Genomic DNA, 15,447 nt, shown 5'->3' with positions numbered 1-15,447 from the left:
GAGCCATGGCCGCTGAGCCTGCGCGTCCGGAGCCTGTGCTCCGCAACGGGAGAGGCCACAACAGTGAGAGGCCCGCCTACCGCCAAAAAAAAAAAAAAAAGATAAACAAGGGCCTACCGTATAGCACAGGGAACTATATTCAGTATCTTATAATAACCAATAAAGGAAAAGAATCTGAAAAAAATATATGTATAACTGAATCACTTTGCTATATACTTGAAACTAACAATATTATAAATCAGCTATAGTTCAATTTTTAAAAATTAAAAAAAAAACAATGTGGGCTTAGAGTTAGTCTACACAAGTAACTGGGCAAGCCACTCAGTACTCCTGAACCTCAATTTCCTCTGCTGTTAAACAATGTTGCTCTGTGGTTTAAATAAGCTTTTGCAGGAATTTAGCCCAGGCCTGTGAAGACCATAAGGGTTCAAAACCAGTAACTATTTCTCTGAAAATCTTTAAATTTATATAGATTAAAAAAATAATAAATGCAAATACTTCTGTATCATTTGCATATTCTGTAAAATATTTGAGACGGTGGAATTCTGAGACTCAGAGAATCTAAGACTTTTTCTCTAGCCATAGTGATTGCTTACATATACTAAACACTCAGATACATTTCATGTCGCCGGGCTGGTTCTCAGCTAAGACAGGATTAGAAGCTGACTTTCCTGAATTTCAGGCTCTATTTTTCTCCACCTTTAATAGACCAGTCTGCCTATCCCGATGACAGGTTTCCGAAAGGAATGGAGCATAAATATTTTGATCTAACTCTGTTTATATTTCGAGAAAAGCAGACCAGCTCTGGCTCAGAGCCTGCCATATCTCCTGATAACATATCTCCCCAAGTTGTCCTCCCCCGCACACTTGCTTCCTTGATCAGCTTCTCCCTTTCCTCCTCCTTCCTCCCTGCTTTCTGTTGCCCCGTCTACATCTCCCATGTGTCTTTTCTGCCTTTCTCTATCCCTACCCTCCTCTTTTCTCTGGCTCCATTTCCTCCTCTCTTGTCTCCCTCTCCATCCACTTAGACTAATTTCTACTACTTAAACCCTTAAATTTATGACCAAGTGGCATCCAGTTAAGACAGCATATCGTGCACATGGAGTTGGATTGGCTACAGACGACATCATGCTCTGGAAGGCTTATAAACCACATTAGAATGGTGGTGTTGGTGCCAGCAGGAGCCAACCAGCAATGGCAGATGGTGCAGGGCTCCCTGAGGTGCCAAGGGAACACTGTACTTGTCTTGGTCACCCTGATCGATCTCGTTTAGAGCCCAGTCCTTGGATGTAGGCAAACCTGGTTCAAATCCTGTCTCTGCCACTTCCTAGCAGTTCCTTCAACTGTAAAATGAGAAAACACCATGGACTTCCAAAGGCTGTTGGGAGAACTCAAGAAAACCATGCTTATTTCACACAGTGTCTGGCACACGGTGTGTGCTACGTGACAGTTGTAGTTATTAAGGTGCTAATTAATAATGTCCACCTCCCCTCTGGCTTCTCTCTCTTCTGGTCCCACCCTCCTTGCCCAAGCAATCGGGACAAGCACTCTGCATGCTGGAGTTTGCCTGATTCTCGAGGCTTTGGGACAGCAAGTAGACGGAGAAGTTAGAAAACCCAGGACCTGTCTCAATCACAAAGTTTTATGATCGTGAAAAAAAAAATCTTAGTGTTTCAAAAGCTTAAGAAAATAAAAACAAAATAAAAAGAAACATGTTTAACAGCAAATTCTTTTCCTTTCTCACACAAAGGGAAGTAAAAGGAGGAGATGGAAAATGTTCTTTTTGTTAAAATGTGGGCTTCGGCATCCTTTTTATAATCTCTTAAGGGGAAGAAAACGCTGCCATCTCCTTTTGTTCTTCAGTCATCCCCTTCCGCCTTCCTTCCAGCATGGAACCACTCCAACGAGAAACTGGAAGTCCAGAAGATTACCTCTCCTGCTTCCCCAGAAAGCCAGAAAGAGAAGTTTTCTCTTCTGCCCCTCCATTTCTCTGCCATTCCTGTTTATTAAGCAAAAGTCCCAAATAAGGTTTATGTCAGCCCTGCCTTTCTCCTATCCAGGCAGCTCATTAATATCACAGCCAAACACCCTTCCGGAACACAGCTCTGCAGAGATCTATTCCTGCTCCATGCCCACTGACTCTGCTGCGTTGCCTTGGCAACCAAATAAAACACTTCTATGTGTGCGGGCCGTATCATCCTCAATTCCCCAAATCCAGGGCAACCTGCTCAGAGGGCTGCGCCTGCCAGTCAGTTGGTGTTCTCCTCTCTCTCTGGCTCCATTCTGCTCTGATTTCTTTTTTCACCTCCCAATTACCTCTGAATCCCCTGCAAGCACTTACGTGCCATTCCTAGCACACCTGGCCTTGAGTCAAGAAACACCCTTGTCAACAAGACAGGGGCTGGAAGGGATCCTGGGGACGAGATGGCTGGGATGTCTCCTCTCCTCTAGCCTCAGGGGGAGACATCAGGGGCTCCTCAGCCTTGAAGATTCTGAATCTAACTGCAGTGTCTTGCAATATCGCCAACATTATGCATTCATTACTTCAATATTTATTGAATGCTGGTTGCATTTCAGGCACTGTGCTGAGTACAGGGGAGACGACACTTCCTTGACCTCATGGACCTTATGTGTGCTACGAGGCCAGAGGGTAGCACTGGGGACTCTGGGAGCCTGAGGAGGAACAAATGGCCGGCTTGCTTGGGATTTGGGACAGAGGGCTGACTTCCTGGAGGAGTGAAGGCTACACTGAGACCAGAGGATGGGCTGCAGTCAGCCATGTGGGCCAGTTTCCCAGTTAGGCAGATGATTCCATACTTGACTTCTCTAACACTGGCAGGTGGCTGATACCCTCAGCTGGGGTGGTTTGCTTCAGGTACCCCGGGAGTATTTGCCTTATTTCTCCTGTCTCCAGGCTAAAGTTTTCCTGTTAGCCTCTCAGGGAAGAGTAACAGTGAATGATTCAAGCTCTCTCACCCCTTCACTTGGCTTTCCATGCTGTGCGTGTGAATGGCAGCCAAAAGGCACATTTTTCCAAACCAGCAGCATTGGGACCAAGATGCCAGGACTCACCACCCAATGTACATGCCTCTCAGTGTATTCTGAGGTTTGCAATCCTCAGTGTCGTGGGTTTCTATGACTGGTTAAGAATCAGACCATTTGCATTTTTAAAAAATGCCCCAAACACAAATACAGCAATGCTCAATTTTGATCTGCAGCCATTTTCTCCCATTGTGTTTTCTTATATGAATATTTATTGAGCACAGCCTCTTATTTGTGAGGTAGAGAAAATGGTAGCACCTATCTCAGTGGGTTATAGAAAGAATTAAGTGAGATTCTGTAGGTAAAAGTGCTTTACCCAGTGCCTGACATAGTAAGTCCTTTGTTTAACATTTATTAACCACATCATAATTATTACTTTACGTGGATGTCTCCCAAAAGACCATGAGCTGTTTTTCTTTTTTTTTTTTTTTTACGGGTACGCGGGCCTCTCACTGCTGTGGCCTCTCCCGTTGCAGAGCACAGGCTCCGGACGCGCAGGCTCGGCGGCCATGGCTCACGGGCCCAGCCGCTCCGCGGCATGTGGGATCTTCCCGGGCCGGGGCACGAACCCGTGTCCCCTGCATCGGCAGGCGGACTCTCAACCACTGCACCACCAGGGAAGCCCCGAGACCATGAGCTCTTTAAGGGAGGGTTTCAGCCATTTTGGTGAATTAGTCAGTTTTCCTGGGTCTCTTCCATGTCTACATGTTATTAAGGATCATATCTTATTTGCTTTTGTTCTTCAATAGAGCCTGGCAAAGGGTCTTACTCATAAAAGGCATCCTGTATATGCTTGTTGAATGAATGAGGCATAGGAAAAAATAATAATGCCTCACACTTACTGTCATGGAGTACCATGTGTCATGCATGCCCTGTGCTAAGAATTTCACAAGAATTATCTTGACTTATCCTCCAAATGATGCCACGATCACCGTTACCCCCGTGTCTTCAGTGCAGTAAAATAGCAGGCTGACCGCAGTCAGTGTAGTAGTCCTTTATGAGATTAACCTACCTGGATGAGTGCAAGCAGACAGTTAACCTTTACTAGGAGCTTACTTTGTCCAGACGCTGTGCTAAGCACTTTACAAGAATCGCCTCATTAACTCCTCCCAAGAACATTATGAGTTAAGTTTCCTATTTTCATTTTGTAGGAGCGATGCTCAGAATTACTAAGTAACTTGCCCAGAAGCACACAGCCAGTATACATTTATGAAGAGCCTTTGTCCTGAATCACAGCATTATCTTGTTTGCTTATCTCATTGGAAGTCTAAGGTCAGAAGCAGCAGAAAACTGGAATACATATTTTAAAAATGATACTAAAACACCTACTCCTCTTACTCACAAAAAAGTTTTAAATATATATGTGTGTGTGTGTATATATGTATATATATATATATATATATACAATCACATACATGTAGACACACACACGCACACACACAGGGGGCAATGAGGAGTTATTGTTTAATTGGTACAGAGTTTCAGTATGGGATGATGAAAAGTTCTGGAGAGAGATAGTGGTGATGGTTACAAAACAATGTAAATATACTTAATGCCACTGACCTATACACATAAAAATGGCTAAAATGGCAACCTTTATGTTGTATACATTATATACATGTGTGATATAGGTTTGTCAGCATGGGAGGTGCAGGGGCCATGTTCCTACCTGAAATACTGCCTTCCCTTCAGGTAGGAGGCCAGGTCAATTTAGCTCATAACTCAGGGGCAAATTCTTCTAGTGCCTCATCTTTTCTGTCACTGGTATCCCTGGGTGCAAGTGTAAATTAACTCAACATGAAGTGTTTCCCCCATGATCAAAGGAGCACATAGAATTTGTGGTGTCTGATGCAGGAGTTTGGCCATATATGGAGAGGCATTTCCTATCTTCTTAGGGTTAGCAATTCATGAGCTAAGTGGTTTTGAACCTGGCCCATTGTGTTTTCTGGACAGTACTGTTTGTCACCCAGAAAGGTATTTAATAAGGTGATTCCCAACTAGAATATTTCAGTATGCCTACTATAATATGCTGCTCATTCCTCACATAGCTTTGTCATGGCTCTATCCATAGAGAGTTCATTTCTGCATTATGAGGGGTTATTCCATGATTCCACGAAGTCTACCGGAGACATGAATACATTCATTATTTATTCATCCATTCGAAAAATATCTGGGGGTTCCTAATCTGAGCCAGGTTGTAGGCTGGGTACTCCAAGCCCAGTATTGAGACAGAGGACAAGTTGCCTGTTCTGCTGGTGTTTGGAAAAAAGATTGGAAAAATGACAGAGATCTGAGGTGAACTCAGCTGCTATTTGAGTCCTGGAGTCTGAGACCATGAGCATTCCTGGTATGGGCTTTCAATGGTGTGAGCTTTCAAGACAGAGCCTGGCACGTAGCAGGCATTTAGAAGCAGTCTGTTGAATGCCCTGGCTTCTGACCTGGGGATCTAGAACGGTGTGACCCTGGGGGCGGACACAGACCTAAGTTGCAGGAAGCAGCTCACGACAGATGGACTTGTCTTTCCTTGTCCTGTGTTCTACTCCTTGCTTTGGGTGTGCTGGCTCATGTTCCTGCATGCTAGGGTTGTCAGGTAACCTGACCCTTTCGATGGAAAAGGGTGGCTCTGTCTGCCAGAGAAGTGGAGACTGCTGCTCAGTTACCCAGTGAGCTCAGCCATCTGCTTGGAGCAGAGATATCCTGTTTGGCTGCACTGAATCCATCAGGCCACATGATGACAGGTAAGCAGTTTGGCTGCAGAGAGACTTTATTACAGAGTAACTGACACATGCCTTCCTAGCAGTGGCGTTGAAGCAGGTAACATGTCGCCCCATCTCCGCTCCATCTGTTTTCTTCTCCCTCTCTTCCAACTTCCATTCTGTTCAAGATATCCTTGTCCTGCCCTGACTTTCCTAGCACCCACATGCCCAGAGTAGACCCTGCTTTTTCATTCCTTGACCATGTCCTTCCTGACCATTGAAACACCTATTTTTTGTAGGAAGTTTCTTTTCATTGGCCAAACTTCATTTCCCTTAAACTGAACCACCTCCTCGCCTGACATTTTCGTAAACCATCATTTTTTGTGTCTAAGACTTCTTTGTCTTAATCACTTTATTGGGTTATAATTTACATACCAAAAATGCACTTTTTTAAAATGTACAGTTTGATGAATTTAGACAAACCTATATCCACCACATAAAACATTTGCATTACCCCAAAAATCACTATAGTTTATAGTTTTGCCATTTCTAGAATTTTATATAAATGGAATCACACAATATGTACTCTTCAGTAAGACATTCCTTTTTTCATATCTTAACATTTCTAAAATTGGATGTATCTTACAGTGAACATCTAACATGGTAATGTTTCTTTTCCCTTAAGAGCTATAACTATATAATATATCTTACAATAGATAATATCTTTAAATCAGGGATATGTTTTATATATATATATATATACACACACACATATATTCACATATATATTTATTTATGTATGCTTAGACACATGTATCTAACTAGTTGGTTTTACCATTAGACGGTAAGCACTGGGAAGGTGGAATCTTTACTTTGCTGTGTGGGTTCCCAGTGTACCTATAGCTGACTACTGATAAAACCTAAATAAATACTGCAGAAGGTGGTGATAGTGAGTTTCAAACAGTTTTCCAAAAATATCTTCTAATGACAAGAGCTTGCCTAAAACTCTTCTTGGAAAGAGTCAACAGTCTCTAACCACAATAAAGATTCTCTCTGGGGGCTTAGCTACCTCTGCATTAGTATGAGACAGCATTTCCCCAAATTTGTTCCATGACAATTAACACTACTCAAGGTACTAATGAAAGGAGGGAGAGGGGAGTACCACTGTTACAGAAATTTGGGGGACATTTCTTATTATTATCTACCACTTAGAGATTCACAGCTCATTAGCGTGCTAAAAGTGCTGAAAAGTCCCGCGGCAAAGAAAAAGTGTTTGGCTCTGTTTCAGTCCAGGATTGTTTGACCCTGGAGCTTTATGGAACATCCATTAATAGCTTACAGAATACACTTTGTGAAAGACTGTCATATAAGCATGAATTTAAAAATAAGAAAGCAAGGGAGAAGATAATGAGATTGAAGAGAGCTGTGTGTGGGCTGGGCCCAGCTAAGCCCAAAGCTATGTAATGGTGCCTGGAACTGGATGGATGAGGATGCTCTTTCTGAGTCAAGGGCTGAACAGCGCTTTCCCTCATTTCACAATCTCTTTATAGTATGAAGGGACATGTGGGAAGGCAACCTTTCCTAAGAGGCAACAAAATGACACAAAATATGCGTTGACTGATCGCTTAGGTGACACGCCTCAGTGCATGTGCTGGATAATTGAGGTTGAGTGAGGAGAACCTTCTATCCCAGCCATCTGCCTGGGCCATCCACTGGGGGTTGAGCCGCTGTGTTTGTCTACTGGCCAGATACCTCCAACTGATGAGAAAACTGAAGCAGGTAATAGAATCGTTTGCTAAAACAGAGAGAAGCCCACCTGCAGGAGTTACCCTGATCATTTAAATGACGGTAAAATCCTTCTCTGAAATAGCATTGACCAAGTACACACAGAGATGAAAGGACATCAGAGTGGGACCGGTAAAAATCAGGCAGAGACTCAAAGAAATGTGTAAGAGCTCCCTTTCATTTTTAAAAATATTATTTTAAACATCATCATACAGTGAAATTGACTTTTTTTTCTCTTGGTATATATTCCTATGAATGTTAACACATACACAGATTTATTTAACTGCCACCACAAACAGGATACAGGACAGCCCCTTCATCCCATAAAATTCCCTCATGCTATCCCTTTATAATCCTTTCCCAACCCAGAACCCCTGGTAACCACCGAAAACCACTATTTTTCATCACTATAGTTTTGTCTTTTCGTGAAACCCCTGTCCTTTTGCTATCCCCTTTGCTTAATTTTTTAACAGAAGTCTCTGCATGTTTATGCGTGGGTGCAAAACCAATGCCCCAAACTTTCTCCTCTCTTGTTAATTTTTTTATTTAACATTTATTAGCATCTATTATGTACCATACTATACTAAGCTTTTCACATACGTTATCTCATTTTAATCTCACAATAGTCTTCTGATATATGTACGCCATTATTATCTCCCTTATACAAATATGGAAACTGTGGGTCAGGGAGGTTAAGTGACTTGCCTGAGGCCTCATAGCTCACAAGTAATTGAATCCCAGCACAAACCCAGCTCCATTTGACCACAATCCTTAAACACTAATCAGTAAAAGGGAGGGAACTGTAACCAGGAAGGAGGTCCACGGAGAGAGGGTTGGGAGCAAAGCCAGTTTGGGGCCATGTGGTTTTTTAAAAGGTTTGCATATGTGGGTGGAGCTGGGGAAACTTCTGGGTCTCCTGACTTCTCAACCTCAGCTCCTACCTTTATGTCTTCCTCCACTTGCCGCATCCAGGCCTTGCTGACCCAGTGGTATCTGCCTGCTGTTTTCAGGGCCTTGATGGTTTTAGTCCCATTGTAAATTTAGCAGAAACCACCGTCTGTGTCACAGCTCTGCCGTAGGACACAGCAGCTGAAACCCAGGAAAAGGGGCTGGGCGCCTTCTGGTTTCTACCCAACCTCAATTCCCTCATGTGCCTTCTGACCTCATTTTGCCATCTCAGCTGCTTGCAACACCAGCTGAAAAAGTTTCTAGGACACGGCCACCTGGTCTGTGTGCTGTAGGTGGCAGGTGTGTTCTTGCTGAGACAGGGCAAGTGAGACAGGAATGTGTGTGGTTGGCATGTTGTTCAACAAAGAAGGGAGAGAGTCCGGCCCTGCAAGGCCCAGGGCGGCAACGTTTGTATTAGGGATAGAGAGATGCAGGGGAAAGGAAAGATAGACCTTAATGAGGAACTGGTGATGCTGCGGAGGTGGACCAGGTTGTTGCCCTTTGTATGGTGTTCTGCTGAGCCTGCCATTTGGGGAAGTGACGCTGGGTAGCACGTTTTCTCCTAGAATCAACTCCTAGCTCCTAAAGGGTCTTAGAAGTGAGCTGCCAAGGCAGCGCATGCTGGGAGAAATCACACACCTGAATCATGGCCCCGGATCCTTTGGAGACCCACAAAGCAAACCAAAAATCAGGGTACCCAGGACCATCTCTGGAGGACACTCGATTAACAAGGGGGTGAGAGATGTTGTGTAATTTAGACTGGAAAGTCTTGAGTTGCTTTAATAATAATAACAGCTCATATTTATTGAGCTTGTAATAGGAACCAGTTGCGGTGCTACGAGCTAACTGACATTAACAGTCTCATTTATTTCTCCCCAATGACGCTCTGAGGTAGATACTACTGTTACCTCTAGTTTATAAAAGGGGAATTAGAGGCACCGAGGTTTAAGTGATTCATCCAAATTACACAACTATCAAGGGGCAGAATCAGGATTTGAATTCTGGTATTTTTCAAACCTAACTTTGCAACTTTTATCTTCACTGCTTTCTTGCCTTTTTTTTTCTTTTTTTTTTAAAAAATAAATTTATTTATTTATTTTTGGCTGCATTGGGTCTTCGTTGCTGCTCGCGGGCTTTCTTTACTTGTGGCGAGCGGGGGCTACTCTTTGTTGCGGTGCGCGGGCTTCTCACTGTGGTGGCTTGTCTTGTTGCGGAGCAGAGGGTCTAGGCACACGGGCTTCAGAAGTTGTGGCACGTGGGCTCAGTAGTTGTGGCTCGCGGGCTCTAGAGTGCAGGCTCAGTAGTTGTGGTGCACAAGCTTAGTTGCTCCGCAGCATGTGGGATCTTCCGGACCAGGGCTCAAACCCGTGTCCCCTGCATTGGCAGGTGGATCCTTAACCACTGTGCCACCAGGGAAGCCCCTCTTGCCTGTTCTATTTCAGAAATATTATTAAAGGATAACAGAGGGAGGAGGAAGAGAGATCAGCTATACAGAAGCCCATAATCTTCTCGAAGGCTTGCAAAGTTCCTCTGGCTCACCTGCAGTATGGGAAGAAATAAGAGCCGGTGGGATTTGCACTGCCATGGGCCCTCCAGGAGTCTGTTGATCTCCCCTGTTTGTCTGAAATAATTGCGTGCTATAGAAACCTACAGCCGTTTCTCAAGTTCTCTTTTTACACAATCGGCTTAGGAGGGTTTTAGACAGGTAGGCACAATGGACTATTTTTTTGTCTCTTGGGCTGGCACCGTGAAGTGTGACTATTGGTTCCACCCTAGTATACTGGCTGGCACAAAAAGTACCAGGCCTCTTTGAGCCAACAGAAACATCTTGATGAACTAGTGTTTTCGGTGAGTTTAGGAGAGCAGAACAGACTTTGGGCTTAAAAAGCTGCTGGACAGGAAGTTAAATGAACTCTTTGAGAGTGCCACCTTAACATCGAGTCCTTTGGAAGAGGTGTTTTAGAAAATGGTACCCTGTGACAACAGGTTATTTATGCCGTATTAGGGTAGTACTTGATACTTAGTATTATCCTGGCCTGGACTCATCATAGACTCAAGTTCAATCATAACACCTATTACACTCTCCTGCAAGGGCTATCACTCCTGCTGTATTTTGTAGAATGCCTCCTGCACGGCAGGGCACACTAAACAGTCAATAATAATGCTTACTATGATAACGAGCTTCCTAATGCCTTTCATCTAAGGATCTCAAAGTGCTTTGCAAACACTCATTAGTTAAGCCTCACAGTGGCTCTCTGTTTTTATAATACATTTTCCCATTTTACAGAATTTTAAATTGAGACCCAGCAACCTTAAGTGGCTTGCCCAAAGACATACAGCCGGTTTAAATTAATGATAATGATGATGCTTTGCATTTACACGGCAGGGGTTTTCTAGGGTGCTATGAGTATGTTGTAAAGATAATTTTTACACTATCCTGGAGGAAGAGGGGTAGCAAGTATTACTAAGTGTTGACTGGATTGGGTGAACTGAGGCTGAGAGGGCAAGTAGGTTGGTGAGGGTTTGACTGAGGATGCAAGGCCACCCTCCGCCTCTCAGAACAGTGTGGCCTCCCAGATAATCCGCAATTCTCTGAACCCAGGGACACGCGATCGCTTTCACACTTATAGGAAAGGTAGCTGTATTTGGGGGAGTAGAACAGGTTGCAGAATTACAGCTGTATTTACATCCAGGAATAGTTTGTTCATATCCCCATTGAGAGAGGCAAAAGGATGACACGAGGCACTCGGAGAAAGGTAGGCTCAGGAAATGAAGGAAACAGGGGCAGTTGCGGGCTGGCTGCCAGCTCTGCTCTCTTGTAGAGAGTCTTCACCAAACCAGGTCCTGCCTGAAAGCAGGAGCCCTCAGCGGCTTGGTCCTCCATTTCAGCCTCATGGCAGGACTCCAGTGCAGCTCAGAGGATGGGCACAACCCCATCACCCGCACCTTGGTCTGAAGTGACAGGTCCTTGTGAAAGAGTTCCAGGGACACGCAGCATCTTACTGGTTGTCTCTTCCGTTGGACCAGCTCTAGTTCCTACAACTCCCTATGCCGGGAGGGGCCTGGGAATCCTCTGTGGTTCAAAAAGTAGGTAGCTGTGGATCCAACTGTTGCTACCTTTTCTTAGCAACATCGAAAAAAGATGAAAGCATGGACAAAAACATGTGAAGGTGGTAGGGGACTTGCCTTCTCCCAGTCCCCCGACACCCTCTGAGTGATCGATGATACTCTGCCCTGCGGGGAGGCAAGTCAGACTTTGCAGCGCAAGGGAGGGGAGAGGTTGCTGGGCCTTAGGAATTCAAAGGGAGATTTGCTGACCCAAGATAGAACCTAATGCTCTATAAACACAGCCTGCCTCAGAAAGTTGGCTCCCCAACCCTGACCCCGCCTTTTCCAGGCCTGTGGCTTCTGATTGATGACTAGACCTAGGGCTAATAAGGAGCCTTAAACAAGGGCGCCAAGCCCTCTTCGGGAATGTGTTCACGCACACAGGCCCAATGGCACTAAAATGTCTGCAGTGAAGAAATCACACCAATGCCCTGCTTCTTTCCGCTCTCATTTTGGAATGTTTCCACACACCCCTACTGCATGGGTGGCTTAAAGGTGCAGGGAACCCAAGGAGGGGTGAGCTTTTGGTAGGAATACTTTAGAAACTTGCTCTGAATGCACACCACAAGGCTATTCTCCTTCAGTGGGAAGGAGTCCGGGGAAGACCCTCCCACCCTCTTCTGCTCTTCACAGCAGGGAGTCGTGAGACTGCTGCCAGTATTAAAGCTTGCTTCAGGTGGGACTTCACAGAATACAGCTGAGACTTTCTACGTATGCCAACCACCCAAGCCACAGCTTGCCATGTCCACGTGGACACACTGACTGCAAGGGTGACGGCAAATAACCCTCCTGGAGCCACAAGGACCACGCTCTTCTCCTGAAATGTCCCCTTACCCAGCTTCCCATATCCAGGTCAGATAAAGTCCTGAGGATGTGCCCACAAGGCTGGAGAGAGCGATTCACATTACAAACACCGAAAGCATTACTGGGTGATCTCCCGGGGCTCTCCTGGGGCTCTTCATTTTTTTTATTGCAGCCTCTGATGTGCACTTTGTGTATGTTTTATTCATTTTGTAAAGTAAGACACACCTGCGGGGCTCCTATACACATCTATTGTACTTCACAGCCAGCCTTTCCTGTCAATCACTCCCCACCCACATATACGCTCCCTTCCCAGTGAAATGTGGGCAGTTAAGTGTCTTGATAACTTTGAACCATTATGAATGAGCATTGTCATCATGGCACTTTATGACTGGGAATGGAAAGATGGATCGGGGTAAAATGCAGACAAAACCTGACATTTGGAAACTTCTTTGAGATCTCAAAAGCAACAAGCAGTTAGATTTGTTTTCCTTTTTTTCCCATCCTCTGTGCACTTCCCGTGCCCTGGTTTGGCCTCAGAACAGCAGAAATCTAAGACCAAAAATATAATCAAGAAAGCTTTCCTTGTCCTACCACCTTCTGGACTAGGGGCAGGGAGAACCTGGGAAGCTTTAACAATTCTAAGAATTCGTGGGTGGATCAGATAGGCTCAGGATTCCACCAAGTCTCAGTACAACGATCACTGCCCACAGAAACTTATCCCCAGGGAATCCTCCACAGGGGCTCTTTGAAATGTAACTAAAAGAACAGAAGCCCCAACTGCTGGTGCAGGCAAACCCAACCTCCAAGTGGACACAGTAGGAACAAATGAGATCTTTCTTACCCCATCCATGTGGATTCTGATGTTGGGCACCGGCTGGAAAGGGCTGCACTGCAGACCTCGGGGGTGAGTCTTGCTTCTCCTGCTGTCCTGCGAGGTCAGCACGCCAGGCCTGCAGATGGAGCCCCCTCCCCCCGAGCCCTGTCCCGAGCGCACGCCATCCAGCAGGCGCACGAGCAGCAGGTTGGCCGGCAGCGCCTCGATGCTGCAAAACACCAGGGTCCTGCATTCGGGGCACCTCAGCTCCTTGTGGGTCTTGAAAATCCTCTGCAGACATGGTTTGCAGAAGGTGTGCTGGCAAGGGAGGACTTTGGCGGTGACATCGAGCTTTTCGAGGCACACGGGGCACTCCAGAAGATCAAGTAACGTCACATCATCCATTTTATTTTAAAACTCCAGTCGTGACCCGGAGGGGCTAAGTCCACATGGTCAGGTCAGCTGAGCCAAAGGGGCAGAGACTGCCTCTGGAGAGTGTCCGGATGCCTGCCGGTTTGAAGGAGAAAGGAAGAGAAGAAAAAACTGTGACTGCTCAGGAGAGGTGTATCCCACCTACATCCAGCCAGCGTCTCATAAGGCAGTTTGCAAGGACTTTGCTCCCGCACCCAAGTTTCAGATGACTCATTCTGATTCAGTGCTAGCAGGTATAAGCCTCGACTCCTGCCTGCTGGCGGATGTGAGGGAGCAGTCAGCACAGCCACTGACTACTTACTCATTGCCTCTCCGTGTGCAAGGCAAGAGGGGGAAAGAGAACTGGCCTGTTGAGGGGACAAAGCCACCCCTCTCTCTCAGCCAGGTCTCCAAGGGTGAAAGCCCTCAGGCAGTCCATCTGGGTCTCAAATGAAAGGCCCCTCAGGATGCAATTTCTCTGAAGCTATTTACTCTTTCTTTTTTCCCCCTTGTTTAAGTTTATCTGCTATCTGCACCACACTATAACAAATTGTTTACATAGGTAAATGTATCTGAATCTCATGTAATTGTAGAATTCTTTCCGTCACAATACATCTTCCCCCATTATTTTGTTCTAGCAGTGGACAAGAAAAATTTCTACTAGAAACTAATTTTCAAAAATTCTTTTGTCAACTCCAGGCCATGTGGCTTGGAAGTTTTTTTTCTTTCTTTCTTTCCTCTCTCTCTCTTTTTTTCTCACCTTGATTATCTTAGCCTCAGAGACGATGTCCCTCCCATAAGATAAAGTTGCACAGCCTGTTTTGTTACTTTGACAATGGTTCTCAGTTTCAACTGAAGCAGATAGGAATTCTGGATTGTGGTCACAGCCTGCAAGAACCAAGATGGAACAGCATATACAGGTGTGTGTGTGTGTATTCTGAAAATCATCCTTGTCCCAGAAACAGTTTCCTTTCGGATGTCTGAAAAGAAGTCTCCCCTTTAGGAGAGTCTCCAGGGAAGAGGTCCCCGGGCCCTCACAGCGCCAGGGCTTGGGCGAACGCATTAGCGGGAGGTTTGGCACGACAGCCGGCGGCCCCACCGGTGCATAAAGCAGACGGGACACACCAGCCTGAGAGCCGGCTCCGGCCTTGCTGAGACAACTCTCCAAAGATGTCAGCGCGGGGAGGTGTGCGGGGGCCACTAACCTTGAGCTTATAATCCCGGCTGAGTTCAGCTCAGCACGGTTCTCGGCACCCGCCGCTCCGCCAGGCTCCCTCGACCGGCTTCCGTTTCCCCGGGAGCTGCTGCTGCAGCTGCTTTGCAAACTTTTACAACTCGAGCCTTACTTCAGGGATCGCCTTACTCAGCCCTGTTAACCCTTTCAGCGCCGGGCGCCGGCAGTGCTTTTCTCTGAGCTTACTCTCTGCTACTGATCCTTCCTTTGTGCAATGGAGTCGATTTCTGGGAAAAGATTACAGGGGGCAAAATATTTGGCTAGCTCATAAGGCCAAATATTTACAAAGTTTATATTTTCACCTTTCTCATTTTCGCTCCTTTCCCAGACGCTGAAACACACTCAGTTATAAACAAGCCCCGGTGATTGTGTTTATTTTAAACTTTTATGAGGATTTCCTGAAAACGTCAAATGTATTAACGGTAGCTATGATACCAAAGACAAACCGGCCACCTAAAAAATACTTTTCCTTAAAAATCACAGTCAATCCTTGAATTGTGAGATTTGAGAGGGACTTGAGTGATCTTTTTGCTCAATCTTTTGAAATTAAAAAAACAGTACTGTGGTGGTCCAGACACATCCTTGAAAAGTCAAAGCGCAGGAGG

At 45.5% G+C, this 15,447-nt stretch overlaps 1 protein-coding gene across 8 annotated transcripts in view; it reads right to left on the bottom strand.

Annotated features, from left to right (window-relative positions):
• SH3RF2 (SH3 domain containing ring finger 2) overlaps positions 1–14,919 on the bottom strand; it is a 151,394-nt gene extending 136,475 nt beyond the window's left edge. For 5 of the 8 annotated variants that reach the window (XM_055086814.1, XM_024125178.2, XM_055086817.1 and 2 more), the window contains exons 1-2: positions 14,814–14,918; positions 13,225–13,704 (exon numbers count right to left, since the gene is read on the bottom strand). In XM_055086814.1, coding sequence (XP_054942789.1) covers positions 13,225–13,602 — 378 coding nt within the window. In that variant the 5' untranslated portion in view covers positions 13,603–13,704; positions 14,814–14,918. Of the gene's footprint in view, positions 1–13,224; positions 13,705–14,368; positions 14,497–14,813 lie in introns of all 8 variants that reach the window. The other 3 variants (XM_028493341.2, XM_028493342.2, XM_055086815.1) reach the window with 2 other exon arrangements.
• Between the last annotated feature and the right edge of the window lie 528 nt (positions 14,920–15,447).

Source organism: Physeter macrocephalus, chromosome 8 (assembly GCF_002837175.3).
Source record: "Physeter macrocephalus isolate SW-GA chromosome 8, ASM283717v5, whole genome shotgun sequence".
Classification (NCBI taxonomy): domain Eukaryota; kingdom Metazoa; phylum Chordata; class Mammalia; order Artiodactyla; family Physeteridae; genus Physeter; species Physeter macrocephalus.
Note: the sequence above shows the minus strand (reverse complement) of the source record. Positions and strands in the feature narration are given on the sequence as shown.